Source organism: Poromitra crassiceps (genome assembly GCF_964638095.1).
Source record: "Poromitra crassiceps genome assembly, chromosome: 21".
Lineage (NCBI taxonomy): Eukaryota > Metazoa > Chordata > Actinopteri > Beryciformes > Melamphaidae > Poromitra > Poromitra crassiceps.
Window position 1 is genome coordinate 28,399,436 of NC_139638.1, and position 27,086 is coordinate 28,426,521.

Consider the following 27,086-nt stretch of genomic DNA (forward strand, 5'->3'; position numbering starts at 1 on the left):
TATAGAACATTTAAACAAGAAGTGGTTTGATGTCATGTATCATAACATTTATAGCCTAAGCTAATTTGCAATGTTTGTGCCTAGATGTTCTTAAAAACAAATATTAAAAGCAAATATACAATAAATAAATAAATAAAACTGTCCAGTGCTGTCTTTCTGCAACACATTACATCCAGAATGTGACAAACAAGAAGTGCATTTACTCCATAATCAGACTTCATCATCAGTGCATTGGTGACAATACTTCAGATATCATCACAATCAATCTTAGTGGTTATATTTCTATCGGAAAAATACTCTGCAGACCGATTGGCTGACAACATGCATGTTCTTGTTCCATTCAGATCCAGATCAGCGTGATTGAATCGTGTGAATTTTGAATTGAATCATGCGATTGAACCATCAATCACCAGCGGACAGGTGCGCTCTGTCAATAAATTAAAAGCCTTTCAGTTGCAAATTCATAACAATAGATGAAGCTATGACAGAATGATATACAACATTACCCAACTGAATACCACATAATAATATCCTATGGCATATTTATTTATAATAAATTAATCCGTGATTCGTTAGTTTGTGTGTGTGTGTATTACAGTAAGTCAACACTGGAAACTAAAGTGTAACAGATATCATGATGTGTCAACACGTGTCCTGTAAAAAGCTACCACCATGTGAAAGTGAGACTTGACATAGAGCCAGCAGGCGAGACTCTATTTTTAGTTGCCTGCTTTGGCTGTATACCAAAGGAAGCCTTTACAAGCTGTGCGCGTGTAACACATTTACAATTTGTTTTGAATAACCCTCATGTCCGGAATGCTTTAACACGGCCAGTGATCTTCATTAACACTGTAATTTATATCAAGCTATCTAGGGGGGAGATTGGCACCGTCACAGGTTTTAAATGTCTCTCAGCATCTCAGCAATGGCCCATAATCACGGCTACTTTATTACCCTATTTTGGCACTTGAATTTATCTTCTTGCCAAGATAAGATGATGCAAGTGTATATTCTTATTCTAATGGTGTTATTAGCTCATATTTCTGCGGTTTCAAACGGCAGGGCGCTAGAATACCACTTTGCCTGGCCTGCACTATTTATGAATGAAAGTTTGACATGTACTGGGGACATGCTGGTGAATTTGTGCTTTCATATACTGTTGGTCGTAAAACACTTGCGTCGCAGTCAAATCACAATCTGTTGCCGTATATCTACTACCAATTCCTGAAAAACTTCCACTTATTTTAACAAAATTATGTTAATGTTTTTTTTTAATCAAAAGTAAATTCTATGTGAAAAGAGAGAAACAGTATCTCCTTTTACAATTGAATGTCCTTGCTGTTAAGCCATTTTCCTGCTTTAATTTCAAGGTGTGTTTGTTTGGTGGTCTACCGACCTAAACCTCCATGAATTCTCTGAAGGCAGAATTACATTTCATCACCAACAGGAACTATATGCTGATACTGTAGGTTGGCTTACCTCAATCAATTATTTTTGTTGGATTGTTTGCTGACCAATCTGGGAACCCAGAGTCTTATCAGTCTGACGAGACGACTAATATGACTCTGGGACAGACGATCGATATAGATTACCGCAGGAATGAGTCCAGAAGTAGCACTTCCGGTTGGTAGGAGGAAAAGTGAATGGGATTTTAATATGGGGATTTCGGTTTAATGCATGAAATAAGGTATGTGGTTCAAAAAGTGAGGCACTCACCTTATAGCCTACACTACAGTACTGTATATAAGTGACTGCAAACAATACAGTACATGCACACAGTAGTATAGGCAGTTAAACCATAATAGCCAGACAAACCCTCTAAGCCAGTGGTTCTCAAATGGGGGTCCGGGGACCCCCAGGGGTCCGTGGCACTTTGCCAGGGGGTCCGCGGAAAGTTTTCAGGAAAAAAAATAAAAACTTTTTTTTTTCTTTATAGTTCAACAAAAATATTGTATGCTTTAAATCTAAAATGGTTCATGGATTACATTCTAATCTAACAAACCTATCAATTTAAAAGTCAAGCACGTTACCGTAGAAACAATTAAGCTTAGCCGAAAATCACAAATCAGAATGAGGGGGTCCCCTGGCATATTTTCTATCTTGTAAGTAAGGGGTCCTCGGCTGAAAAACATTTGAGAACCTCTGCTCTAAGCTAATTGCTAATTGCACCTGAACTGGAACAAAAGGTTAAGCAATCTGTCAGGCAGACATGTTGCCCGCAATTTAATTCCAGTAGGCCTACACCATGGCTTGTCTTGGGCTATCTATGAATTAATCAGTCCAATAATCAAACCTCTTAGTAGAGGCATACATGGATGGAGGGAATTGTGTTCACCTTATGTAGGCTACATAAAAGGTTGCGCATTTCTGATGACCAAAATTGTGAGTAGCCTCGTGAGTAGTTTGAAGCATACTGTATAATTTTAAGTTACACTTTTATCGGTGTTCAGGCCGAGCAAGTACAAAGTGCTGACAAGCACCCCATGCTGTCACAGCAGAGGAGGATTTCTGGTGAAGGTGGAGTGAGTAAGCACTGTAACCCAATACTCTCCATCCACTCAGCAGGTTTTCAGTAATGCCCTCCAACTGTGTGTGTGTGTGTGTGTGTGTGTGTGTGTGTGTGTGCGTGCGTGCGTGTGCGTAGTGGGAGGGCACACTGTCCTACCAGACTGAGCAAGCCCTATAGTTTTTTTTACTACTGCATTTTGTAAATTATATGACGTAAATGAGAGAAAAGGGGGGATCTGAAATAGTTTGGATTAAAAAGAACAGAGTGCTAAAAGGGTGTAGCAAATGTGCCAAACTAACCAATGTGTCATGCACAAATAAGCTGACACTAAAATAAATAATAATAAATTAAAATAATGATAATCGAGTTCAATTTTCTTGATGTATATATAGCCCTTTATTACATGCATATCTCAAAGGACAGAGAATGAGACTAATTGCATCTAACTGATCAACAATCAACCATAGAACAGAATGATATAATTTAGAACAAACATCAGAATATTAAATACACACATTTTCCTCTTTTATCTTATATTTTATGCTGAGGTTGAGGATTGTGGGTTGAAGTTGGGAAAAACACACACAGCACGTCAGTGGAAGGATGTTTATAGGTGCTCCCTAATGAGAATTTCAGCCCGCTCCCCAGTTCGAAGTTGATTGGATGGACAATCCAGGAGATATGTGAACCCGTGATCTTATTGGTCGAATTACACGAAATTCAACACTGCAATTTCTCGGGTTCCCACCCGCCAAGTTTGAAGTCGATCGGACTAACCGTTCTCGAGATACTTTTTTTTTTTTGTGTTGCCAGTAGGTGGCACTATGACTATGCGTGTGTCCAAATTGCATGAAATGCGGCATTTCACGCCATCGGGGTCCGAGCAGCTCACTCCCCAAGTCAATCGGACGGACGGTTCTCGAGATAAACTGCTTTTTGTGTTGCCAGTAGGTGGTGCTATGACTATGCGCGTGTCCAAATTGCATGAAATTCGGCACTGCAATGCATCGAGTTCCCAACAGCACACTCCCTAAGTTTGAAGTCGATTGGATGAACGCTTCCCGAGATAAACTGCTTTTTGCTGCTGTTGGTAGGCAGGGAATCTACTGCCAGTTAAGCATTTCCTGTTATAATTAATTATGCAATTAACGCCCTATTTACATTTCAAATTCATGTCAAGACATTTTGTCGGATCAGGAATGAGCCAATAGGATAGTGATAACAACTGCATGACAAGTAACATCGAGGCATATTGCACTTAACATGCTCGTTCCCACTAGGGATAAGTAATTGGAACAGTTTTAATAGCTGTTTAGAAATGCTCTGGAGAGTTTCCAGCAGGGAGTGTGAGGCCCTGATGCTAATCACACATTATACTTGGCAGATTCCAGTGCTCCGTGCTCCATGCCAACAGGAACACTTCTCATGCCACTAGTTTACATTACACAGCTATGATGACTGGATACAAGTTATTTTTGCATCACACTGTGTATGGCTGACCACAAGATGTGCTCATTGACTTATGACCAGTGTTGGGCAAGTTACTTTCAAAATGTAATATACTACATGTGACTAGTTACTTTCATTGGAAAGTAATACGTTACTTTACAATATTACTTTCTGTGAGTAGAGTAACTCGTTACTTATTACACTACTTTTGAATTACTTTTGACCAAAACAACAGCAGCAGCAGAATGACATTGCCGCCCCGAAACCATCCTGAAACATAATTTCAACCGCCTTGAAGTCCGTGTAAACAATCCAAAATTCGAAATTGTATTATTTTCCTTTGTTATTGCATTATTATTTGTGGTTGCATAAAAACACAGTTTGATTAGGAAATGATTGTATCTGTTTTAATATGTGCTTTGATTTAATAAAGTGTAACTCAATTTGTAACTTGATTTACTTGACAAAGTAAAGGTATAATATTACTGAAATCCTATAAGCAATAAGTTATATTACTGAGTTACTGCTAAAAGTAATATATTACATGTAATGTTACTTTAGTAATGAGTTACCCCCAACACTGCTTATGACTGTGATTATCATTTCATAATGAAAATATGTTTAATACTATTTAAATTTTCTATGCTCGCCTGACATTGCTAATGACATCGCAATTGCTCGAGTGACCTCACTGATTACATAATGATTGATTACTCACTGATCATAACTGCTCGAGACGAGTGACATTGCCTCCGTCACTTTTGTGACACATCTGTGACTGATAGACTAGTCTCGCTGGCCAGCCTCCCCCTCCCTGTGAGAGGAGTCTGGCGCCGCAGGTCTCCATAGTGGGATTGCGATGGGCGGCGCTTAGCGGCAGTGCCCTTGGACAATAGTTTCCAACAATCCAACTTGCCGTTTTCAGCGTGTAGCAACGAAGCTAGCATGTAGGTTAGCTTGCTAGCTAGTTAGCGTTGTTGTTTTCACTGAGGCGGCAGGGCACTATTTACAGCGACACATAGGGATGATTGACATGGTGACAGAGCTTGTAATAAGCCGGGAGCGGACATCCGGCAGCGACTGAAACAGTCGCTCCAATGGGAGAGCAGAGTAGAGCCAGGGGAGGGTTTATCCCAGTTATGGAGACCTGCGGCGCCAGACTCCTCTCATGGTAGGGAGGGGAGGCTGGCCAGCGGGACTACTGATAGACAGACACCGCCCACCCACCAATTTGGTCAATTTTAACTAAGATTCGGCATAATTAACATTTAAATTGGTGTAGTACCTGTAGTGCAGTGCCTGTTCCCATCCCCCTTGACATCACTGATGATGTCACAATGAAAATGTTAAATGTGGCTGTAGCGCCCCCTGTGGGCGCATTTCTTAAAAAGAAATTCTCACACTGGACTCGGTCAGGTCCCCCTAAGCGCACTCCTCAAGTTTGAAGTCGATAGTGAAGGACAGAGAGATAGACACTGCTGGCATCACTATACTGTAGAAGATTAAAACAAAGAGTTATTTCGTGACAAGCTAATGGTGATGTTACAAACATTCTCACGATCAGTTCTCTGAGTGAAATGGCGATGTGATGATGGTGCATTGCACCATCAAACAGTCAATCACATGATAGGGAGACAAGCTTGTTGTTACAGCAGATGACACTTAGTAAGCTGTAGTGAACTATAGCTTTGTTCATGCAAATACGACAAGTGCTGTGTTGCACACAACTTGGACCACAACTGCATCTGATTGTGGTCTGTGATGGATCGCAAGTTCTGGTCACAACTTTTCACCGTCCTGCTTTTGCCTGATCTGAATGGGGATGACGATCTCATTGGCGGAGTCACTGGTGACGGTCCCAGGGACGAGGGCCTCTACGGACAGAAGTCCATTGTCAGACAGTGAAGAACTGATATGTTGCAAATCCGCTCCTTGTGGCAACCTGAAATAAACAAACGTGAAAGGGTGTCAGTAACAGCCAAATCAACTCCCATTCATCGTATACAACTAAACACACTCATGTCTGTTTCCTGCACTCAAAAATGTCCTTTGAAGTGAAATATACAGCCATGATGATGTTAAATCCCATAGAGTTCTAAAATTATACGAATCTAATTTTTCAAAATACCTCAACTGTACTCCGATAACTTACTTGTATTTCCGTGTGAAGCACCTGGAAACCGATCCATGCTCATCCTGCCTTTCTTCATGATTTCCTTTAAATGAGAAGCAGGGACAATCACAGTAAAGTATGTAAAGTAAATGAGACAAATTCATGAACTTGAGGCAGGCTCATGTAATATATCATGATATGTCGAAGTGCAGTGTTTGTTTTGCTTAATTTAAATCATTTTAGTAAAAAAAAATATAATAAAAAAAATCAGTGAATCTCACTTTTTCGTCATAACATTGATCACATAGTATATCTACCTTCTGTCCGAAGGTAAGAAAAACATGTACAGTACCTGATATTTGCAAGTAGCCCTCCTTGGTTGTAATCGTGATCTCCTCCGGAGAGAAGTGATTGACATCCAAGTTAATCTTCCAGCTGTCCTGCCCAGTTCTGATCTCTGATACTCCAGCAGACGGCTGGCTCGATGCTGCAGGGCGGTGAGCGTTGAATGGAGCGAGAAGAGGAGAACGTGTATAACCTGGCCAGGAGAACGACGCCAGCCTCCTCTTAGCCCAGTCTATCCAACTGCGATCACTGGGCTCCAGGAAAGGAGGGAGGCCGAGATCCTGCTCGAACACGCGGTTCGACTGTGTCCAGTTAGGGAACGGATCCCAGCCCGCATCTCGGTGGAAAATGGGTCGGGATGATACTTTATTTTGTTCGCCCATATCCTCGAAATGACCTCAAGAGTGAAGTAAAGCGATGTTGAATCCGCAAAGCCTGTAGCTCCACCCTGACAAACCTTTGCTTAGAGTAAGGACCAAGACACAATGAAGCTCCTACTGTTCCTCTCAAAAGCGACCACACAGTGGCTATAGAGTTCCCATGGAAAAGGCAGCGGTAATGATTCACTCAAAGGCTTTATATACCCAGCTGATTCATTTGAACACTTGTCCAGCGGTAAGCGTTACGAAATGGGATGGGAATGATTTGACGTGTCCTCCGTTGCCCTGGGAGGACCCTGGAGAAGGATGCGTGCTAATCATCTGGATTTATCTTCTTGGAGAGTATATGGCAAGTTGTTGGAGAATGACTCCGGCAACAGCAACCACTTTATTCAGCGACGGCCTCTCTGCAGTCTGGTCACATACTGGTGCTCTTTGTCTGTTGTCCCTGGACTCACAGCCTTGTGTTGTTGTGTGAGGGAACAGCGTGTGCATTCAGAGTCTCACAGGGGGAGTAAACAAACCGCCGGGCTACGACCCGAGCACCAAAACAATGACCTGTGCATAATCGGAGGGCAAATAAGTCTACCATGTGACAGCCCTGTTGGCGTCTTGGCGTTAGCCAAGTGGTGAGCTGACACAGAAGGCCTGACGCGGACGCACACTGACGCAGTGGACACCGTGATGTGGAATTTTGCATCGTCGTCATTGTGCCCTTTCCACAAATGGACCCAGCCTCAGTCAAAGAATAAATCAATGAGTCATTCACCACGAAACAGGGTGGTATCTAAACAAGCCAATATTTGCAGCGTCGATCCGATCACGGACCAATAGCTGGTGGCGTTGCAGCTCTGCCGGAAACCAGGGTGGGACATGGAGGCCAGGAGGCCATGGTGGCCTCCGTTGCCCCTCCCTCTGACCGCGTGATGCCCTGAGATCCCTAAGGCCACCTTGGCAGTGCCCTGCTACCAGCCTGCTGCTACTACATTATAACACATTTCAGAAAAATCACTCGAATTCACGATGTCAATAGAGCAATTGCCTTTGTGCCCTGGCATGTGGCCTTGTGCCCTAAAAGATATTGCGACGTCGAAGGCCAGATGGCCACGCCCCTAAAATGACTAAATTCCCACCCGGCGGGAAACCCCTGTTCTCACACAAGCCGTGCAACACCCAAGATGGCAGCTGCCAAAATGCTTGTGGGAGTCCACAAACCAATGAGTGACGTCACAGTGGCTACGTCCATATTTTATACAGTCTATAGGAGGAATCAGTGTGACGTCACTTGCCACCCAGAAATGCGGAACCCCCGCGGCAGTTATTAGTACAGTATGAGTTGTGCCAAACAAATGTTAATATCTCAAAAACTATACATCACATCGCTTATATTTTGACATTCTGAATTAGGGCAGAAGTAGCTCAAGAGTTTGATGTGTAATATATGCATGTCGTGTTAAAGTCACATTTCTTTAAATGTAAACAGTCAGCCGGCTATAGTCAGACACTCAAGCCTCCCAAAGCACACGCTCCATAGGGTTCCACTGCCGTTGCCACCCAGTGACGCTGGTTTGTTTACCAAAATGCTGCTCGGCTGATCCCTGCATTTTACATCATGATAATTTCACAATCACATCACCTCTTATGTCTTCTCTCTGCACTCTGCAGGAGGGGGGATAGAGTGATGAGTTTCTTTCTGACAGCTGACATAACTCAACGGGTACATCGTCAAAGCCATGAACTTTTCATTTCTATTAGTGGCTTTCACCTCAGGGTGGCCCATCTTAAAAATATCTTGGGAGTCATATTTTTTTACTGAGAGCGTAAATGTGTCGGACGTCATGCCAACAGTTTTTGTAACTTCTTAACACAGTAAAAGCAATAAAATCACTGCATGCCAGACACACATACTTGTGCAATAAGAAAGCAATTTTTTTTCAACTTTTGCTCAAAAGAAAAATCACATCATTGTCACATATAAATGTTCCCAAGTAAATTCAGTATGACAGAGCTGAAAAGGAAAACCCAAGAGAATAATAATAATAATTATTATTATTGTTATTGTTGTTGTTGTTGTTGTTGTTGATATTATTATTATTATTTCTAATCTCATTTAAGAACATTCTTTTAAATTGTCTAGCATGCATGCAAGTGTGGGACTTGCGTGTTAAATATTGTAAGCTACCTGCTTGATTTACTTCCCTTCTGTAGGCTTGTGTGATGATAACTATTTTGCTCACACTGCACCAGTGTTAATTTCATCAACACTTTTTTTTGTCAACAACCTATTTTCACTGGAGAAAACTACACGTTACCTAAATAAAAACAACGCTGTGATGACAAAAACTATGAGGAAATAAATTTTTGTTTACATTTTCGTAAACAAATAAAAACTAGACTAAAATTTGTAGGGAGGGACGAATTGGGAAGGGATCCAATCAGAAGACAAGAAGAAGTTAAAGAAGTAAATCTGTGTCTGAATTGCACATTCAAACCTTAATACCATTCCATAATAAATTATTAATATATCTTTAATGATTGTGGAAATTCTAAAGAAACAATAGTTATGATTTTCTTTGACTAAGATGAAACTAAGGTAGGCTACTTGTGGTCAACTAAAACTTGGCTAAGTAAAAAAAAAAAAAAGGGCTGTGGTTGACTAAATATGATCAAAACGATCAAGGACATTTGATACAGGACTAAAACGAAATAAAAAAAATAGCTGACAACATACATTACACTACACTACACACTACACTGCACACCCACTTATAGTGATAACAGGGCCCACGACTCACAAGAGAGATTCACCCTGAAAGAAAGCTAACTATATCACAATAGAATACATGTAGAATAGAATAGAATAGAATAGAATAGAATAGAATAGAATAGAATAGAATAGCTTTATTGTCCAACCAATTCGGAGAGTTTTATTTTGTCTCACATTGAACATAATTAAAAAAACACACCATGGAGGCTGTAACTCAATCGCCTGATAAAATGTCTGCTTTTTACGTTTGTGGAAACATTTGTCATGCAATTTGAGGAGATTTAATGTGAGTATTTTGCTGTAAAATTGTGGGAACTGGCAAAAATTGCAAGTTGAAGAACCTGTTTTGTCGTTGTTTTTTATATTGAAAATTTGCAAGCCCACGCAAATATTGCGGAGATTGGTTGAATTAGTATTAATTATTGCAATAGCAAAATCACAAATTCCTGGAGGGACTGACTACCTAACCTGTCTGCGTTGCAACATTATTCTGTGTCAGGCCTTTCAAAACAGCTTTTTATTTCAGATCTCCTGGTTAAAACCAAAGGGTGCTTGGTCCTTTGATCCTTGAATTGAGTTTGCTTCTCCTTACTGGACAAGTCGAGCATTCAATGTTAGCTGGAGATATGTCTTACATGAACAAGTGTTACAATTCTGCTTAGAAGGCCTGGCTTTCCACTGTTCCATCATCATGCTGTGCAGCTTTTCTGAGACTGATAAAAAAACAAGAGAGAAAACTGTGATTCAGCAGCAAGAAACAACAGCATATTATGTCTTTTAAAGCTAGAAAGCTACTAAGCTAGAAAGCTATTAAGAATTTTTTTAATCTTTAGCGCACAGAATAATTGTGCATTGAGGATGGTAACGGCATCACATACCTCTGTTTTCTGCAGTGGAGTATGGCTGCTATAATTGTGATCAATGCCAAACCTCCGATGACTGAGCCAGCCACAATTCCTGTTAGATTATCTGAAATATGACCTAAAACAAAAACATGCATTGTAAACAGAGGCTCCCAAATGAAGGCATACTGTATAACGAACTTGCACCTTAAGATTTTGATTCTTCTCACTCCGACTAGTCACGCGTGTTGTCGATTGTATGATATTGAAATGGTTTGTATGATTATGAAATTGTTATGCACCCATACAGTACCTACACATTGATTCGTACTATACCTAATGCATGGCCAGCCACACACTAGCCTGCACGAAAAACAATTCAGTTTAATTTTATAGGGCTAAGTTTAGGTAACTGAAAGTTTTGTTTAAGGTTAGGCTACTAAAATAACTCACACACAGGACATCACGGATCACCTAAACATTATGGACGACACTGGACAAATAAAATTTACGCATGAGGAGGAAACAGATAAATCCATAGCTTTTCTGGACATTAAAATACATCACGAAAACGACGGCAGCATCAAAATTAAAATATACAGGAAACCAACACACACGGACCAATATCTACTATGGACATCAGAACATCCCACAATACACAAACTATCTGTAGTCAGGACACTGTACGACCGCGCCAGCATTATAACGGAGGAAGAGGACAAAAAACAAGAGGAACAACACATCCACAACGCTCTCAAAACCTGCCACTATCCAAACTGGGCCATAGAAAAGGGAAAACAGCAAGTCAAACAAAGACAACACACCCGTACAGGAAAAAAGAAACCGGACAATAAAACAGAAAACATAGGGGCGGTCACACTACCATACATCAGAGGCATTACTGAACGCATACAGAGAGCCATGAGCAAACGTCACATCAGTACACCAGTCAAACCACACATAAAACTCAGACAACTGCTAGTGCACCCAAAAGACAAAATCGACCCAAACAAAAAATGTAACGTCATCTATGAGATACCATGTCAATCATGCAATAAATCATACATAGGAGAAACAGGACGGTCATTCATCACCCGCAAAAAAGAGCACCAAAAGGAATGTGAGAAGGAGACAACAAAAAGGCATACACGGGCTATAAAGGAACAGGCACTACAAGAAAATCTCAAATCAGCAATCACAGATCACTGCAAAAGGGAGAACCACATTATGGACTGGGATAAGGCCAAAGTCATCCGCACCCAGGACAACAAACACCAGCGCTGGATTATGGAGGCAGTGGAGATCAGGAAGCGGGCGCAAACGACGATGAACCGGGACGAGGGGGCTTACATGCTTTCCACCACCTGGAGCAGCGTTCTCAAATGGCGAGATGACAGCGAGCGGCGTGGTCACGCCTCTGTAAACAACATCAGCTGTTAAAGACACGTCACACACCATCTAGTGACACCTCTGAAGAAGACGGAAGTATTACCGTCGAAACATGTCAGGTAGGAACACAAACCTGTGTCTGATATAAAAGAAAACCTATCAATCTTACTAAAATAACTGTTTGTTCCCAGAATGAGGAAGAGATCCTCACGGTTACAGTGTCCACATTAGTCAAAAGTTCTCATGCTAAGCCCTGGTTCACACCATAGGCATCTCAGAAGCAGCGCTTCACAGGCGCTTCGAGCAGGAGCCTTGCCATTCACACCAGAAGCACTCTCTTTTTCTCAGCGCCTCACTCGGCGCTGCCCTCCGCCCCTGGTTCACACCATAGGCATCTCAGAAGCAGCGCTTCACAGGCGCTTCGAGCAGGAGCCTTGCCATTCACACCAGAAGCACTCTCTTTTTCTCAGCGCCTCGCTCGGCGCTGCCCTCCGCCCGCTCACAACTTGAATTGACTTCATGCCTGGGCGCTGCATGCTTGAAAAATAGAACAGAAGCTGAAACTATCGCTGCAGCACGCATGCAGAGATAGTATCAGCGTGGCTGGTGTGATCGGTCTCGCCCGTTAACAAGGACGCTGAAATGAAACTGCCTCCGCGCTGCGTAGCTTCGGCGTATGGTGTGTTTGGGCTGTAAGGTTTACATTGACATATTTTGGTTTATTTTGATGAAGGCTGAAGTAGCCCATAGGCGGTACTGTAGTGATGCGTGGGTCAGGGTTTTTCAAGTTACAATATACGCTAATGCCAAACTCACCCCAACCCTGAGGCGCACAAACTGCTAATCATTTTTTCACACGCAGACGACTGCGAGTCTGACAAAGACATGCTGTGATTGATTCTGTCCACAGGTGATTGGATTAATCAAATCATGCACACACACATGCACGCACACACGCGCACACACACACGCGCCTGGATACAGACACTCACTCATTGATTTTCAAAGAAGAGTTTAGATCATTGGACAAAACTTATTTTATTATTTCTTCATACTGGCAGTGGCAGCCACACAGTTTGTGGGTTCTCCGGACCACTGGCCATTCTCCTGGCAAAAGCGCTTCTCCGATCCTTCAAGGATGTAGCCGTCATCGCAGGACAGCCTCACCATAGCTCCTTGTAGATATGTGGTCCCTTCCTTCGTCCCGTTCGTTGGTGGTGAAAGCCAGCCACAGGATACCACTGCATAAGAGCAATTAATAAGAACAATATTATTATCAGAACAATTACCTCCTCAAATAACAATAACTTTCTCATACTGTATTTCCATTGTGTCTTTCTATGCACCCACCTGGCTCTAGATGCTCCAGAAGAAGAATGTGACTCTGATAAGACACCCTGGTAGCATTCCCCAGCCTCAGACTACGACCTACCAGGATATCATACCTACAGTACAGAGGTAAAAGAGAGCAGATTAGAAAGGGTACTGTTGTAGTCTTGTGTAAGTGTGTATTTGCAGATTAAAAAGAAAATAAATAAGAAATGCAAAATAACGCGTAATACTGTATGTATTTTGTTACGGCTTGCTGTGTCCACATTTTTAGTGGCCAGGCCAGCAAAGCGGCATGGCCACTTATTGTATTTGCCTGTATTATTATTATTCTTCTCCCGGGAAGTTGGACTTCCCATGCATGAAAATAAACCAAACTTTGCACAAAGGTCCAGTCCCATGTCAAACATCTTTGACGCAAATTTGGCGCCAGTAGTCCTAATGGTGGCACTACAGCGACCGTCTAAAGTTTCAAACTTTGAAAATTCATAAAAAATCAGGCATACGTGCTACAGCTTTGCAACTTTCACCGAAATGTGGGCCCAAATGAAGAGACATTTTTGTACAATGCAACCTATGGCCAATTATGAAGCATCTGCATCGTTAGACTCCTACACAAAAGTATCAAACAGATTTTCGATTGATAAAAAATGTAGCCCACAGTGCATCAAAACATTGAATTCTGCCCCTATGTATAGCCTAAAAAGCATCTTAATTGCCCTAATTACCTAGGGCAATTAGTGATGCCATCAGTGATGTCACTTGAGCAATTGTGATGTCATCAGTGATGACATCACATTGCTGTGGCCGGGCCCAGCAATGGGTCTGTGCCCGGCCACGACCCATTGCTGCGCAGCAGCTATAATGTTTTACTTATAAAATTTACGATGTGATGAGTAGTCTAGTAATAGTAGTTGTAGTAGTAATCTGACCTACAGTACAGAGAGCCCTCTCCAGTGCATATCGCAGCTGTCTGATTGGCAAGAGGATCATCTGGATTATCAGGGACCAGAAACACTGGAACAAAACCATCGTCGTGTTTGGGAGCATTTAAATATGTGTCCAAAAGATATTGTGAGTCATATGTGAACAAGGAAGACTCATTGGATATAGCCCCTGTAAGACATAAAGAAGAATATACATCATCAAATGTACCGGTATGTACCAACAGTATTAGGAATGAACCAATTCACATAAAGATATACGTCTATGAAAGAGTATAGAGAGGCAAAGTGACCGCCTACTTCCTGCTTCAGCACTGTACCAGAGATTTTCATCTGCCATTTATTTTCCTATGGACATTTCGTAAAATGCTTATAAAAATAGTTTTACTTCGTCAAAACAAACGGTTCAGCTATATTTAGAATCGGGAGAGACCATAGAACATTTCACTACGACAAAACTTAAAAAAACAACACCGGAAAAACATTTTCTTTAAATCCGCGATTTTTTTAACGTTTTTGTCTGAGTGAAATGTTATGTGGTCTCTCCTGTTTCTAAATATATCTGCACCGTTTGGTTTGACGACGTAAAACTATTTTTATAAGCATTTTACAAAATGTCTATGGGAAAATAAACGGCGGATGAAAATCTCTGGTACAGTGCTGAAGCAGGAAGTGACGTTCACTTTGGCTTTCACAACAGAAAAAACACCACACTAATCTTGAAGAACAAAACAATCGGTGGTGTCTTAATTGAATCATTTCTTACAGCTTCGCCCAAAAGCAAACAGCTCCTCTGGATCGCTTTGGTTCGATACAAGGTGACCATCACTTTGAACGAGGTCGTCTTCGGCATCACCGTTCATTTTCCCTAACAGCCCAAGAGTGGCATCTTTGAAGGCGTCTGGCAGGAGCACGGTGGTTGTCATGGTTCCCTCTCTTAGTCGCACTTCCACCCCAGATCCAGTGGGGAACATCACGGTCACATTGTTAGGGGTAGGGGAAAACAAAAAAACATCTAGGGAAAAAATGAGGTATGGTTAGAGGTTTAGCCTCAGAGGGATATGTTAATTCAAGTAAAAGGTTAATAAAAAATTGCTTCTACATTTGGTTTGTGGATGACTTATGTGGCTAGCTAGAGTCAGTGATAGTGGTAAGTTTGAACAATCTATAATTGTTTATATTAATGGTATTACTTGATTCGTGATGATGTCACCAACCCATAGATTTATTACCAGGATAAAGCCATGTGTTACAAGGATTGAGAATGTGCTTCATACTTCATAATCAAATCAAATAAAGAAAAATATGTTTACAAAACGTTATTGTGAGCACTAAAAGAATATTGCTCCAGTGAGTAGGCTACTTCTTTATATGTGATAAAAGTTACGTTGTGTTGACAGTACTGGCAGCAAAACCCATGTTAAGGACTTGCCCAGGTGTGGAGCGGGATTCGATCCACCGGCCTCCCGCTTCCAACGCGCATGCGCTAACGACTTTGCCAAGAGAGCTAGCTCCCTTGGTGGAGCTGGTTAACGGGCCTTTAGACTGAAGAGTGAGTTTAACCAACCTACTTGCTGCCACACGAGACTCATGAGGACTCACATGCGGTTACACTCACCCACCTGCATTGTGTTGTGTTGACAGTATTGGCAGCAACCCGTATTAAGGGCTTGCCCAGGCCAGGAGTGGCGCGGGATTCGACCTACTGACCTCCCACTTCCAAAGCGCATGCGCTAACCACTGCAGAGCTGGTTAACAGGCCTTTATACTGGGGAGTGCGTTCAACCTACTCGGGACTCACAAGGACTCGCAGTCATTCGGTTACACGAGCATCTCACCTTTCATGTCCATCCAGCTTTGCTCGCTAAACGAGAGGGATTTCTGATTCTGCAGCACCTCGAGGCGGTTCTGACTGCTGTCAAGCCGCACCTCGATAATATCGGAGGACGCTTCTCTCATGGCAACAGATGACAACTTGGTTGCTTTTATCAGGGTTCCTATCAGTTGCAATGTAAAGACAAATGATTAGTTATTTATTTATGTACCGTATTTTAGTTAGTCTGGATTCAGAAAACAGTCAACCTTCAAGGCTCTACAACTTCAATACCATTGACCGGCTCTGTTCTGCCTTGGATTGTCAGCTGCTTGTCCTCTGAAATCACCAAAGAGTATTCCCCCTTGCCGTTGAAGGAGTAGCCGACACCATCAAACGTGATGAAGTGGGGATCTCCAAACACCACACCTGGAATGACACATCCAATTGTTGAAGAAGTCTCTTGATGATATGGGAACCACTAAAACACGTATACTCTGGGTTAAGTGTGATCCACTCACCGGGTTTGGCTGACCGGTAACTCCTGCAGTCACTGGAGGGCCGGTGTTTGAAGTAGTAGCCACAGTGGTCGGACCAAAGGCAGCAGTAGTAGAAGCTGACAACGTCGTAGACCCAGTGGGATTCTCCAGGAACTCTGGGGGGCTTCTTGAAGGGAGGCGAGCCCCAATCGTGCGCTCGGTCTGGTGTGCTCCCCCCAATCGAGTCGTCTGTCAGAACCTGGGTGCCTGTCTTGTCATAGCAGCACTGTTGCCCTGCACCATACTTAGGGCTGTCAATAAATTGTTAATGCATTGTCACTACAACATTGGACTCTGTTTTAGTGAAACTAGTGCCCATATATTTCCTAGAACAGGTAATGAACATGACTGTAAATGCGCCAGTGTTAGCCAGATGGCTAATTTTCAACTGCTTCCCTTGGAACTCCAGTTAGAATTGCCAGTACCTCACACACACTGACAGGAGTCTTAACCCTAACATACTGTACATGTCTTTGATGGTGGGAGGAAACCGGAGCACCGGGAGAAAACCCACACGAACACGGGGAGAACATGCAAACTCCACACAGAAAGGACATGGGACGGACTGGGGTTCGAACCCACAACCTTCTTGCTGTGAGGCAGCAGGGCTAACCACTGATCCACCGTGTCGCTGTTGCATCAGCATTGTGCATAACAAACAGGGTTTGGCAGTTTATTTAACAAATGCATTCCATTAGTCGTTATCTCATCAAAATTGTGATCAATAACTTAATCCAAAGGATTACCTGAATTCAGTAATGTCTATGCCATGTTTGATGTATAAAGGTGTCGTAAAAGTTTTACCTCAATAACAAAGGTAAATATTAGAGGCTATTATTAGAAACGGGATACTTTTTTCCACAGGTCCACCAATACTGTAAAATTGATAGAAAATTTTGAAAAATGTATTTCAAGTTTGCATCCTGCCTGCCACATTTTATGAAGACGGTGAACAGCTGCCACTATTTAAATTGCCTTCTCAGTTTCTTATTGTTGCTAGTTATTCCCAGAACTCATCCTCACGTTTTTCACAAGTATCTGTCATCAAAATCCATTATTCTTTCCAGGTAAAAATTGTTTTGTATTTAGAATATGGAATGCTGTTACAGGAATTCTGTACCCTGGAGACATTTACAAAAGTTGTCTGGGTGAAGGACTCACCTGGCATGTATAGCCCTCACACAGTGAACAGTTCCAGGGTGGTAGGTGCACACACTCCCTTTCTCTATATCACAGCCATAGTCCGTCTGAGGAGAAAGGCCATCACCATCACTACTTCCTGCATATTACATTACATTACGTCATTTAGCAGACGCTTTTATCCAAAGCGACTTACTGTATAATACAGTCGCACATTTTGTCAACAGTCGTGAAATCAACTGCAACACAGTCTGCATCAGCCAAGACCTTTTAAGGAATAAGTCAATAATACGTAGTAATTACTTTTGCTTCCGTGTGCCACGGTCTTTGTTGCCTAATAGTAATAATAATTAGCTGCATATGAGATGTCGTCGGACGATGACAGAAGGGGCGGGACGTCCGCTCTACAGCGGAAACCGCAAAATATCAGCGGTCTGCGTCAGATAGACTGATAGACTCTGGGTTCCCAGATTGGTACCTACTGTACTTGACTGACTGACTGATTGACTGACTGACTATACTTGACTGACTGACTATTATTGACTAGTCTTGACGGCAGACCCATGAGAGTTCTTACGCTGATACACTATGTTACTGCATGCTGCAGAGCTCTCTCTGGGTCTGGGACACTTTCCCTCAGAGGGCTGGTTATGGAAGGGAACCGTTCACTTGGCCAGTCATATGCCAGTGATGGATTCAGTCCTCTCCAATCAGTAACGACTTTGTGATTAGACAACACGGGGAGGCGCAGCCCATTTTTTGAACCGCTCTCTCATCGGTGCTACGACTTGTCACTCATTCAATTTCAACCCGCCTTCAAAACCAGCAGTGGCTGTTAACTGCCACAGACTTATGTAGTATGCGGAGCGCAGCGATTCAACGTAATATTTGAGTCTGGGGAGAGACTAATGACTGACTGACTGAATGACTGACTGACAGCCCTAATTTTGGCTTGTGATGCCCTCGGCTGTGCTGCAGCTAAATTTTAATTGGTTACTCTGCACACTCACATGAAACCTCCCAGTATCTGCTCTGGCTTGAGCCAGAGTGCACGGGCAGTCGATGATCTCAGTGAGGAAGTTGGGCAGCTGATCCTCCAGCTGGTCCCATGCTAAGCACTTCTCCAGTGCCCAAGCTGCTGAGTCCTGCCTGAACTTCTCCTCCAGATGCCAGGCGAGTGCATGGTCCTCAGTCCACATGGCATGCACATTCCTAAGTCAATCACGTTACAAATACAGCTGTTAACTCTTTATTCTCTTCATTCATTGTACATGGTGACATCATCTCATACAGTACTAAGTCCCCCGTTCACACGCCTAAGCAACGCTCAACCTAAGCTCAACCTACGCTGAACCCACAAGTTTCATTTAGGCGTCCTTGTTAACAGGCGAGGCCGTTCACACCACACGCGCGCCCTTGTCAGGTGGCACTCCTCTTGAGGTGAGAGGAGGGCATCTGAATAGGCTAGGATAGAGAATCCCCCCCCCCCCCCATGGAGGATTCTTTGGGAGTCAAGACTCGTTGGTGGTGGACTGGGGAGGTGGGTGGGGCGAAACGACAGCTTCAGAGGAGATGATGAACAGCCGTGATGCCGGCTGCTGCTATGATCCGCCAGAGAGGGAGGTGACGTAGAACCCTCGCTATATGGACTAGGATGAACTGACGTCATAACTGATGTCATACTTACACTTGACTGACGTCACGGGCTGATCAGGTTATGCAAATATGGCGGCCTTCTGATTGAAATTTGGTAGGAAACCTCACTAATTGTCTACTCGATTTGGACTTGAGCACTGATAACCCGGACTTGGACTCGAGCATTCATGCATTCGGACTTGGAAGTTGGAGACGAGGACTCGGACATGTTAATTGATAAAGGATAAATGTTTTTGTTTTTTTGTATTAGGCCCTAATAATTTGGTATTGACATTCAATTTGGTGCAAGGGCAGGCACGTGTGTTCCACCTAAATGCGGATTCACATTCAGTAACTCAGACTCTGGTAACGGGGACTCGACTCAGACTCTTCTTTGGTGACTCGGTCTCAGACTTTGACTCGAACACTGGGGACTTGAGACTTGACTTGGACTCGAGAAATAGTGACTTGACTTAACGAGACCATCGAATAATCAAATCATCCTCATTATTTTCAAGGAAGTGTTTTGTACATACCACATGCCATCAGGGTAGATGCTGGAGCTGACACGTACACAACCAAGCTCCCAATCTGAAAAGTCCTTCTCTGCTGGTTTGGGCAAAAAGCTGAAGGTACCGTTGTTTGGCAGATCCCTCGCAAGAGAGTACAGGTACATCCAGTTGGCCTGCCAGGATTCAGAGTAGGGCTCTCCTACAGAGAATCATTCCACAGAATTCAATGCGTCTCCCACTTGAACGAGTCTATATATTATTAGTTAATTAATAAGGGTCTATATTAGTAACTGTTTTGGTTCACGTCAGTGGCACTCACCTGTCTCCCGATAACCCCAGAGCTCTATGTTGACCCTCTCCGCTCTGACCAAAGAGGAATTCCAGGTCATGTGAAGATCACCTCCAACATTAGGCGTACCATAGTACTGCCATTTTGTTGCGTTTGTCATAGTTGCCTTGAATCGAGGATCTAACTTGCCCGTATGTACTGTTACAACACATTTGAATGAAATATACTGTGTCAATGTGGGTTAGGGTTTCTGGATTTGGAACAAAAAAAATGGTTTTGAGATCACCACTAAGTTGTTATTGTACCTGAGAGCCATGCTCCGTTTCTATTGAATGTTGTTCCATTATCTGAGGAGATTTGGAAAGGAACCCATCCGCTTTCATACAACAGAGGAGAGATGCAGTGGCCTCTGCTGTCTTCATCCACATAGCCCACAGTGTTGCTACCATCACCGAATCTGTCGTTATGAAGCAATTATTGGTAAGTTTCTGTTCGAATATAAATTGTAATTCTACTCTTAATTTGTTTAATTTTAAAACATATGTGTTCTCTTTCGTGGACCGATTATGTTGTAGGAGAGATCATCTCTCCACTCAGACAACCTGGGTTACATGATCGTAACCAACCGATATGTCTAACAAAATCCTGGTATTTTTCTATATTATCAACAACAAAGTTCTGATGAAAACACCTTGGCCAAAAACATTCAAGTTTCTCTTCCATATTTAAAAAGTTTATGTGCAATATTAAATGTCCTACCTGCACACAATGTGCGAATTCGGACTGAAAGTTGCATTAAGGACAAGAAAATCTGTTCCACCGAAAATGGACCCAGAGTAGGGAAAGATTTCCACACAGTACTCGTTATAGTCTCCACAGCAAATCCCAAGAGAGTTACAAGTTGGGTGGCAAGAACACGATTCAAGTTTTGCACCACAGTTTCCCTCACATGTCTGGCCTGTCAAAAATAAGGACGAATAGATCATTAACATATCAGTTCGGAGTTATGACACTGAAGAAAGATACAGGTGAAGATAAGATACAGTGTTTACATTTGAATTTCAAATGTAATCATTTTCATTCTTGATTAAGATGAAGAGTTTAGATTACTTACCTGATGTTCTGCATATGCATGAAACCAAAAGAAGGAAGAGTACTGCTGGAAAAGTGTGTCTTTCCATTATGGGATTCTATAGTAAAATCATCAACTAAGGTTTCTGCTTCTTGCATTTGAGCCAAGCGGACACACTCAGCATTTTTCCAGACCTTGAACTTTTAGTCACTGGCATTTAACAACATCATGGATCAAGCATGGGACCAAAGGTCAATGTGATAACAAGTTCAAATATGTGCGTGTGTATCGCACTGTAAAATAATTATTTTATTTTATAAGATGCAATTTGGGAGTTAGAACTGTAGATAGCCTACATTGCTTTAAAAAAAATCCCTTACTCTACATGCACCTTTACCTTCTCCTAGGTATCTTAATCGTTATACAGTATCAAGATAAAGATACAATTTAGATAGGTAATTGGTAGAAAATATGCTTTCATCTTTAGGGAATGCTTATGTATCGAGGCAGTATAAGAAAGTTTCTAGAAATATAAAATGAACAATCAAAGTTATTACAAAAAACAAGAACAATCAACAAGGATCTGCACGTGAAACATGAAATTTATTTATGAGAATGGAATAACAATTTCTATACTTTGAGATCTCCTTGCAAAAATCATGTTGATTTAACAATATAAATAAAACAAGCTCGGTGGCCTTGTGGTCTGAGTGTCCGCCCTGAGACTGGGAGGTCGTGAGTTCGATCCCCGGCCGAGTCATACCAAAGACTATAAAAATGGGACCCATTTGCCTCCCTGCTTGGCACTCAGCATCAAAGGGTTGGAATAGGGGGGTTAGATCACCATATGATTCCCGAGCGCTCCCCCAGGGGATGGGTCAAATGCGGAGAACAAATTTCACACATTGTGTGACAATCAGTGGGACTTTACTTTATATGACTAAATACTGCATCCATAAAGCTATAAACCCAAAATATGATGGTGATGGGTTCTTCAAAACTAAAAACAATTAAATGTTTTGATGGATTCCTCAGGACAACCCAAAGGGTGCACCCATTTCTGGTGAAAAGCAACATAATCTTGAATTCGAAACATAGCCTGGGTTCCCCATCAATTAAAACTCGTTGAACAAGTCCAACAGCAGCTCTTCCTATGTTTGGCCAGCTGCTTTAAGCCCCGCCCACTCACTCACACAAGTCAGTATTGAGCAAGACAAACTATCTGCCCCCAGAGACACATGGTGGCTTGTGTTACTTATCAACAGGCTGCAGTGAACCACAGAGAGCCTGATGTGTTCATTGCTGGCATAGACGTAGCTTAACTCTGTGTAGGCTCAATCTGTTGCAGTATACCATCACAAACAAAGAGGTCACACTTTCAAATCCTTAAATCTCTTTGAGGAAGTCGTTAGGATGAGGGTTAACCCTGTTTCAGGTTATGAGCTTCAGTAGACATACCTCCCTGAACACTGCTTCTTGTTTTGGACAGGCTGTCTGCGGTATGATGTCTCTGTCCTGGCACACGGCTGCACTTTTCAGGTGGGTTACTTACTGTACTTGTTTTAACTTCTTAATCTTTTAATTTGTCTCAAGCCATACTAAAATTAGTGGGCTATTTAATAGCCTATTGATTTTAAATGTGTGTGTTTGTTGAGGAAATCATTTGCAAATTAGCCTACTTGTGCTTTTTATAGAATAGTCGCTATCTATCTATCTTCTATCTATTTGTCTATCTATATAATTTGTTTCAAGATTTTTGTCCACAGCTATGCCGTTTTACGTGCCATCGGGCTGAAACTTTCAGGGGGTGTAAAGAGCACCCGTGCAGGTGACCTGACGGAACCAGATTTTTTTTATTATGGCAGATTAATTGCCCTAAGGCTGATTGCCCTAAGGCTGAGGCTATAGTTCAGTGATGATGTCACTGATGACATCAGTGATGATTTTGTCCACAGCTATGTCATCACTGATGACATCAGTGACGATGTCATCAGTGAAGTTGCCATCTGTGATGTCATACATAGACAGATTGTGACATCATTGATGATGGCATCAGTGACACACACGAGAGAGAGACTGAGGGAGAGGGGGAGAGAGACTGAGGGCAAGAGAGGGAGGGAGAGAGAGCGAGACATTGCGCTGGCGAAAGGGAGAGAGGGGGGAGAGACTGAGGGAGAGAGAGAGGGAGGGACTGAGGGAGAGAGAGGGACTGAGAGAGCGAGACATTGCGCTGGCACCAATTGGGCAGGCGAGGCCACGCAGCAGCTGAGCTGCAGGGGAGGCCACACAGCGGCTCCGCTGCGTATGCGAGGGCCAGCTCGGCGAGCTGCAGGGCGGGCGGGCCCGCACGGCGGGTGAGCCTAGGAATCGAGCATGCGAGATGCCTAGTTCTATAAAAAGCCCAAGTAGGCTATGCAAATTATTTCCTCAACAAACATAGACCGATTATAATATTACTATTATAGGGCTTCTCTTCTGACTATATGCAAATATGTAGCCTATATTAAAATTGTAATGATACAAAAATAAAATTAAAAAATGAAATTCATAACACTTTAGATTAGAACAGTGAACATATTAACTGTTACGAAGTAACTTATTAACATATTGCTAGTGTATTGGTTCGTTATTACTAATTACAAGTAATTATTATTCTGCACTATTGTATTAGCCCATTAACCACAGGTTTTCCCTCAATAACCCAATTAGTCTTACAGCAGTCAAAGAAGTTGTTTGACATTAAACAGGACATACCATGTCCTCACAAGTCACAATACTGTACTAGCAAAAAGTCTTAGCATGCCCTGCCCCCTATTGGCTTAAACGGTGTACAGAACTAAATAACAGTTCATTCTCAATAAGACACACTGGATGTTGCCTGGTAGTTGTAAAGACCAGATTGTTCAATATAGGGGGGGGGGGGGGGCACAAAAATCAGAAACCCACAAAAAAAAAACTCATTTAGGGTTTTCGGTATCAGAAGCTTCCAAATAGGAATAATAATAAAGTTGGGCAACCCAAACCAGGAGAACAAAACAAAGTAGGAAAAAATGTATCTCATATTCTTTCATATTTGCTAATATGTTTATACAGTCTTGTATATTATTTAAAAGTGTGTCTGTATGCATGAAGCTTCATGCAAAGTGTAGAGGAGTCTCCTCCACATGTGGCATTCCAAAGCAGAGCAGCTGCTGATGGTGTCGGGCAGGCTGAGGGTGACACCAGGAAACAGGACACCAGGTGGCAGCTGGCGGGTAACCGAACCCCCAGTCCAGGAAAAGCCATTCCTTCGCACCCTTCAATCACACCAAATATCCCATATCAGCCCTAAAGGCGCACACACACACACACACACACACACACACACACACACACACACACACACACACACACACACACACACACACACACACACACACACACACACTGCAATGTTGGCACAGCCTGCGCACATAGTGAATACACTTAAAGGAACATTATTACATCATCATTACAAACATCACATCATTACAAAATGTGTATCACAAAATTTGTATTACAAAATCAGTAGTATATCAGAAAACTGTGCATGAGTGACATCACTGGTCCACAACTTTAACTCAAATCAACTCTCAATAACTGTCAAACTAAATGAATGACTGCAAAACTGTTTGCAGTTTTCTGATATACTACTGATTTTGTAATGATACAAAGTTGATTGAAAATCAGCAGTGTTCCTTTAATACACTTGCAGAAATTGTACTCTCAGGCAATGGTTCTCAACCTGCGGCTCGCGACCTGCCAGGGGGTGGCAAGATGGGGGGGGGGGGGTGTTGCGAGATGACTCATAGGATAGGACGTCAAATAGACATATTTCTACTTTACAAAATGTATGATCACGTCCATTTTCCTTTCTTTCAGACTTTTCTCTCATTTTTGCATCTTTCTTGTGAAATAGTTGTCAGGCTATCGGCCACCTCTGATAATGAATCAAATGAAGCAACCTGAAAAGGGAAAGTCTTTTTTTGGTTGAACTGTTTGTCACCATGTGCAGCCTGTGACAGGGGGTTGTAAATAGGTTATAGACACCGCTTCCTTTTAAGGGTTACAACATTAAAAGGTTGAGAACAACTGCTCCACCAAGCGACATGATCCTACTAAAAATAAAAACTAAGGAACGCCGTCAAGAGGAATTTCCTTGCACCCTCCTTGGGTGGGAGAAATGCTGCTCGGATCCCTCACAACTGCTTGCGCAAACACTTTATTATTTTGGGGAGTAAACGCATGGTGGGTCACATGGTAAAATCACTGTCATCTTGTTTAAATCACTTCCTACAACCCATTTTTAAATGCAGACTTTCATATGAATAATGTTGATACATTTTATAAAATCGCAGCTCTCAACGGTAAAAACATTTTTTTTTAAATGGCCTAATCAGTAAAAAGTTCAATGAGTAAATTTCTCAAACTGTTCAGACAGTGTAGTATAAAAAAATAAAGATATAAAGAAAAACTCTGTGTGAACACCAATGAGAAAGTAACATCAACCAAAATATAAACGTTCACAATTTACTAGATTAATGGTAGTCCCAAGTATTGCTGTGAACACGCAAAATCAGTTTGAGGGGTTAACCATGATGTAGATTTAGTACTATTTTATTTGAAGGAATGTAATTAGTTCCAGGCAGCTTTCTCCTGTTATAATAAATACACATTATGAAACATCCACTGAGAGGGATAGGCTTTATCATGACTGAAGGTGAATAAATAGGTTTGAAATTTCATAATTAAAAAAAAACAAACATGTGCAACATGTGACATCTAGTGGTTGTCTGTACAACTTGCAGGGTCTCTTGTCCTTTGTCAACAGCCAGCCGTTTTCCAACGCTGTTGAGTTTTGGTGATGGTTCACTTACAGTGAAGGGAAGACATATTACGCACAGTTTCCTGGGTGAGTTGAGTGGGGCGTATGGGTACACTTTGTTTTTCAGTAGGCTACTAGCTTTACTAATAAGGCTGACTGGTGGGTATAATATGTGATCGGTATGGTTTACCAGGCTAGGTTTAGGTTAGGCTAGGTTTGAATTATTACACAAATCATGCTTTTGTTTGCGTCACTGGAACATCCTGAAGCTAATGTTTCCTGATGAAATTGCAATCACAAGGCAGAATCTTCAACCTAAAGAGTTGTTGATGTTGACAAAATATGTCATAATGCTGCACTGTCAAAGACATGTTAAAATAACATGTAGTCTAGGACAGAGGGTCTCAAATGTTTTTCAGCCAAGGACCCCTTACAAGATAGAAAATATACTGGGGACCCCCTCATTCTGATTTGTGATTTTGGGCTAAGCTTAATTGTTTCCCCGGTAACGTGCTTGACTTTTAAATTGATAGGTTTGTTAGATTAGAATGTAATCCATGAACCATTTTAGATTTAAAGCATAAAATATTCCTGTTGAACTATGAAGCTTTTGTAATATATATATATATATATATATATATATATATATATATATATATATATATATATATATATATATCTTTTCCTGAAAACTTTTCGCGGACCCCCTGGCAAAGTGCCACGGACCCCTGGGGGTCCCCGGACCCCCATTTGAGAACCACTGGTCTAGGACATCTTTTAGTGGGTGGAGTTTTTGCTCTAAAGAGTCCCTAGTAGAGAAATAGGTCTAACGGTGCACAAAATCCAGTTCATACAAGACCAGGTAACATGCATGACAAATAGAATAGAACACAACAGAACATTGCTGTTATAAACATAGACATAAACATAGACATAAAATTATAATTAAACTACCCAGGCGAGTTGACACTCATTCTGGGGCCTCCCGTGGACCTCTGCCACCTTGTTGGCACATGTTCTGACCAAGTGGGAGCTCGGCCCAGTTCTTTAATCAGCTATTTTAATGTGCAACCCAATCGCAGGATGAGACGTTGGCACGGCCACATGTTGGTTGTCAGGTGGTAATGGAGTCACATTTTCCACACATGCCGTGCCATTAACGCCACACGCTGTAAA

General features: G+C 42.1%; 1 protein-coding gene and 1 pseudogene across 2 annotated transcripts; both read right to left on the reverse strand.

Moving 5' to 3' along the window:
• Window positions 1–5,737: 5,737 nt before the first annotated feature.
• On the reverse strand, window positions 5,738–6,799 carry LOC310795382 (heat shock protein beta-1 pseudogene; annotated as a pseudogene). Its single transcript has 3 exons — window positions 6,424–6,799; window positions 6,111–6,174; window positions 5,738–5,900 (listed from the first exon to the last, which is right to left on the reverse strand). The product of its transcript is annotated as a heat shock protein beta-1 pseudogene (transcript).
• Window positions 6,800–10,221: 3,422 nt separating this feature from the next.
• Window positions 10,222–21,176, reverse strand: LOC310795383 (sushi domain-containing protein 2-like; the record flags this gene model as incomplete). The annotated part of the gene is made up of 16 exons (XM_083657414.1): window positions 10,222–10,276; window positions 10,442–10,544; window positions 12,868–13,035; window positions 13,145–13,239; window positions 14,056–14,239; window positions 14,834–15,082; window positions 15,906–16,064; window positions 16,175–16,309; window positions 16,402–16,670; window positions 17,581–17,666; window positions 18,570–18,771; window positions 19,731–19,905; window positions 20,026–20,193; window positions 20,301–20,452; window positions 20,755–20,953; window positions 21,110–21,176. 16 exons carry the CDS (start codon window positions 21,174–21,176, stop codon window positions 10,222–10,224), a joined length of 2,466 nt encoding a protein of 821 aa, XP_083513540.1.
• Between the last annotated feature and the right edge of the window lie 5,910 nt (window positions 21,177–27,086).